Raw genomic sequence first — 3,784 nt, 5'->3', positions numbered from 1 at the left:
TGAGGAACTGTCGTTTATGGTGAAGGGAGGAAATTTGTGGTTGATGTTGACTATTCATGGAAACCTCTTAAGTGTACGAACTGTGGATCATTTGGTCATCATAGGGGCAGATGCAGGGAACCTGTTCGACAAAATGTTCAAGAGGGGCATGTTGCTAGGACATATGCGACTGCTGATACAATGAAGGAGCAGGGTTCAGCCAATGTTTTTGCTCGTGCTTAGGGTCTGAAACCTCTTGGGGTATCCCCTGCTAAGAGCTCTTCTCTTATTGATACAACTTGTGCTCAGAAGAAAATGCCCTGCAGCTCATGCACCACAATGGACTGGCAAGGGGAAGAACTAGCACCCGGAGCAACCACTGCTGTAGCATCCCTTATAATGGCACCATAGCCAGCAACATCATCATCAAGAGACCCATCAGTATTAAGAAGGAACCATCCTAAAGGAGGCCTCTCCCACTTATGACCTCTGAGATTAGGTTTAGAGAGACTCAAATTTAAGTTCCAGCAGTTAGCAAAAGTGGAATTTGGCTCATTATCCTCTATCCTACAGGTCCAAGAAGAAACCCTGATCCTGACTTCATTGACAATAAGGGAATACACATCAGTCACAAGGAGAGCTTTACCTGTGAACACTCTAGAATTCCTTTCAACCCAAACATGGTAGAGGAAAGCATTAAAAACCAGCTTACCCACTCTAGCCATTAGGGACTCACCCTTGAAATGAGCAATGCACCAATCTATCTCAGCTTCGAAAGAGCCCAAGCATTGCCTATGAAAGCCAAGAGCATTTAACAGCCTCAGCCAGAGCTCTTTAGAAAAGGACCACTCAAAAAAGAGATGGAACTCAGTTTCAGTACTAGTGCCACACAGACCACAAGCAACCCCAATATCCATTCCCCATTGTCGGAGCCTCTCTCTAGTCTTCAGCCCCTTCTTCAAGAACAACCAGGAGATGAAGCAGTGCTTTGGGATGCAGTTAGGAAACCACACAAGTTTCTGCCATGAAACAACCTGACTACTTGGCCCGATTGCCTCATAAGTGTGTCCTTTAGAGAATATTCACCCTTAGAGTTCACCTTCCAAATCACCCTGTCCTTCTCACTAGTCTGAATGGGAATCTCACTCAGTGAGAACACAGGAACCAAATCATACTGAAGGAACAGACCAAACCCCTTCTCTAATGAAAGCAGCAACATTTGTGTTTATTGCTAGATAGGAGCTATACCTGAAATGGTCTTCATAGAACCTATACAAGGAACCAAGAGGATGCCAAGGATCTCTGTCCAAAATAAGGTATCCTCACCATTTCCAATATATGAAACATAAGCTCATGGTCCCTCTCCCTACCTTCCAGGACTTTCCTCCAACACCAGGAGCAGTCCTTTGGGGCTGTCATAAGCCAAAATTCTGGTCTCTGATGAAGTTGTTCTGAACCCAGTCAACCCATAAGGTGTCTTTCCCTGTAGCCACCTCCCAGACATGTCTAAAGTTGAAAGCAATATTAAGAGTTTCAAAACTCCTAATCCCAAGACTACCCTCCTGCTTAGGCGGACACATCATCTTCCAGCCAATAGAAGACCTTTTAGGGCTAAGGTCAATACCGGACCATATAAATCTATACAGAATGCTATTAACCTCCTTGAACACTCTCTTGGGGAAGACAAAGACAGACATCCAATAAATCAACATACTAGAGAGAACCACATTCACTAGCAACAGTCTCCCAGCAAAAGTAAGGAATCTAGCTTTCCAAGATTGAACTTTGCTGATAATTTTTTGAATAAGGGGAATACAATCGGTATAAGATAGCCTAGTAGAAAGCAGAGGCAGCCCAAGGTACCTGACTGGGAGTGACCCCTCTTGAAAACCCAGAGCAAGTCTGACCTCCATCCTACTCTCCTCATCCATACTAGCAAAAAATATAGAACTCTTACTGCAATTCACAGCAAGTCCAGTACAAATGAACAACTCATCAGGGACTTCCTTCAAGGCAAGAGTAGAACTTTTATCACCTTTCATGAAGACCATAAGATCATCTGCGAAACAAAGATGGGTGACAATAGGCTTCTTACATTTGGGATGTAGATGGAAATCTCCAACAGCATGCTTTTTCTGAAGGAGAATTGCAAAAACTTCCATAACCATCACAAATAAACAAGGAGAGATAGGACAGCCTTGCCTAAGACCCCTTCTGCCCTCAAAATAACCATTGACAGCACCATTCACCACCACTGAGAACTTAGGGGTAGTCACACATGCTTCAATCCAGAGGATAAATCTTTCAGGCAGCTTCTAAGGATTTTCAATAGAGAACTCCATCTGACTGTATCATAAGCCTTTTGTAAATCAATCTTAACAGTACATCTAGGTTGGCCTGCTTGTCTGCCATAGTTCCTAACAAGTTCATGGGCAAGCATGATGTTATCTTGAATTGACCTTCCTGAAATGAAAGCAGACTGGTTCTCACTCACTAAAGTGCTAACCACCTTCTTAAGTCTGATGGTTAGGATTTTAGTGATAGTCTTATAAATGACATTACAGCAAGCAATGGGTCTGAAATCACTCATAGTGTTTACATGAGGAACTTTGGGAACTAGAGAGAGTAAGGTGGCATTAACTTCACCTCAGCTTTCCAGACTTGAAAAAACTAAGGATAGCCCTAGTAAAATCATCACCAACAATTGACCAGCATCTCCTGAAGAAGTAAGAAGAAAAACCATCTGGTCCAGGAGCTTTATCAAAGCCAATAGTAGACAAAGCATAACCACTTCCTCCCTAGTTACTGGCTCCAGCAAGACCTGCTCACTATCAAGAGAAAGAGTATTCTCAAAGGTAAAAGTATTAAGAATATTATCCTCTGAACTCTCACCAGACTCATGGTCAAAGAAAGAGCTATAAAAACCAACACATTCATCCACAATGAGTTGTGGCTCTGCAAGCACCACCCCCTCACTATTGGTAATCTTAGTAATGTTGTTCTTGGCCCTTCTCTCTCTGATAGAATTGTGGAAAAATTTGGTATTGCTATCATCCTCATTAAGCCATCGGACCCTGGACTTTTGTTTCAGCATAGATGCTTCAGCACTAGCTAAATGAGAATAGTCCTCCACCACCTGCCTTTCCTTTCTCTTGAGCTCCACATCCTGAGGCTGAGCATGTAACTGAACCTGGACCTCCTCGACCACCTTCTTAGCCAGAGCTACCTGGTTGGAGATATCCAAAAAATTTGCAACCTTCCATTGCACCAGCCTGGCTTTCAACCTTTTAAGCTTAGTCACTAGCCTAAACATAGGAGATCCCCTCACACTTTCTTGCCATTCCTCCTCAACCAACTCCATAAAGTTAGGCTCCTCACACCAGCAATTAAGAACTTGAAAGGTCTCCTACCAATACAGACATAACAAGGTTGAGTGTACTAGAAAAGCTTTTGTGCCAACTCTTTTGGAAGAAGGAGGGAAAGAGAAGGCATCCAAAAGGCAATGTGTGGTTGATGCTTGTGGAGTGAGTGCTGGTGGGAAGGAGAATATGAATTCTAATGGTGAAGGAGTAGTAGCTATGGATGAAGGAGATAGTGTAGTGAATGTTGGGGTTGCAACCAAGGTTGCACTGTTTGGTAGAGGTGAGATTGGATCTAAAGTGGGTCTTGATTGGAAGGGAAGGGGACCTGCCAGGATTCTAAATGATTAATGTGGGATTTTGTAATGTGAGAGGTCTCAATGACACTCTCAGAAGGAAGGAGGTAGTGAAGTTTATTAGGAGCAATGAGTTATGTCTGTGTGCTG

General features: G+C 43.2%; 2 protein-coding genes across 2 annotated transcripts; both read right to left on the bottom strand.

Moving 5' to 3' along the window:
* Nucleotides 1-284: 284 nt before the first annotated feature.
* Nucleotides 285-896, bottom strand: LOC147531663 (uncharacterized). The gene has a single exon (XM_086649791.1). The coding sequence runs from the start codon at nucleotides 894-896 to the stop codon at nucleotides 285-287; it is 612 nt and encodes a 203-aa protein (XP_086505917.1).
* Nucleotides 897-1,148: 252 nt separating this feature from the next.
* LOC147531662 (uncharacterized) lies at nucleotides 1,149-3,340 on the bottom strand. The gene is made up of 6 exons (XM_086649790.1): nucleotides 2,689-3,340; nucleotides 2,258-2,442; nucleotides 1,843-2,114; nucleotides 1,604-1,767; nucleotides 1,350-1,485; nucleotides 1,149-1,248 (listed from the first exon to the last, which is right to left on the bottom strand). Exons 1-6 carry the CDS (start codon nucleotides 3,338-3,340, stop codon nucleotides 1,149-1,151), a joined length of 1,509 nt encoding a protein of 502 aa, XP_086505916.1.
* Between the last annotated feature and the right edge of the window lie 444 nt (nucleotides 3,341-3,784).

This window comes from Eschscholzia californica, unplaced genomic scaffold (genome assembly GCF_041429995.1).
Source record: "Eschscholzia californica isolate CP2 unplaced genomic scaffold, dmEscCali1.0.p SCAF_6, whole genome shotgun sequence".
Classification (NCBI taxonomy): Eukaryota; Viridiplantae; Streptophyta; class Magnoliopsida; order Ranunculales; family Papaveraceae; genus Eschscholzia; species Eschscholzia californica.
This window is presented reverse-complemented; position numbering and strand designations above follow the sequence as displayed.

Coding starts and splice junctions, on each gene's coding strand:
- LOC147531663 (XM_086649791.1), bottom strand. CDS start 896: ATGGATATTGGGGTTGCTTGTGGTCTGTGTGGCACTAGTACTGAAACT.
- LOC147531662 (XM_086649790.1), bottom strand. CDS start 3,340: ATGGAGTTGGTTGAGGAGGAATGGCAAGAAAGTGTGAGGGGATCTCCT. Junction 2,443..2,688: donor TACTTCTTCAGGAGATGCTG/GTCAATTGTTGG, acceptor CTTTCATTTCAG/GAAGGTCAATTCAAGATAAC. Junction 1,249..1,349: donor TTGGAGGAAAGTCCTGGAAG/GTAGGGAGAGGG, acceptor TTCCTTGTATAG/GTTCTATGAAGACCATTTCA.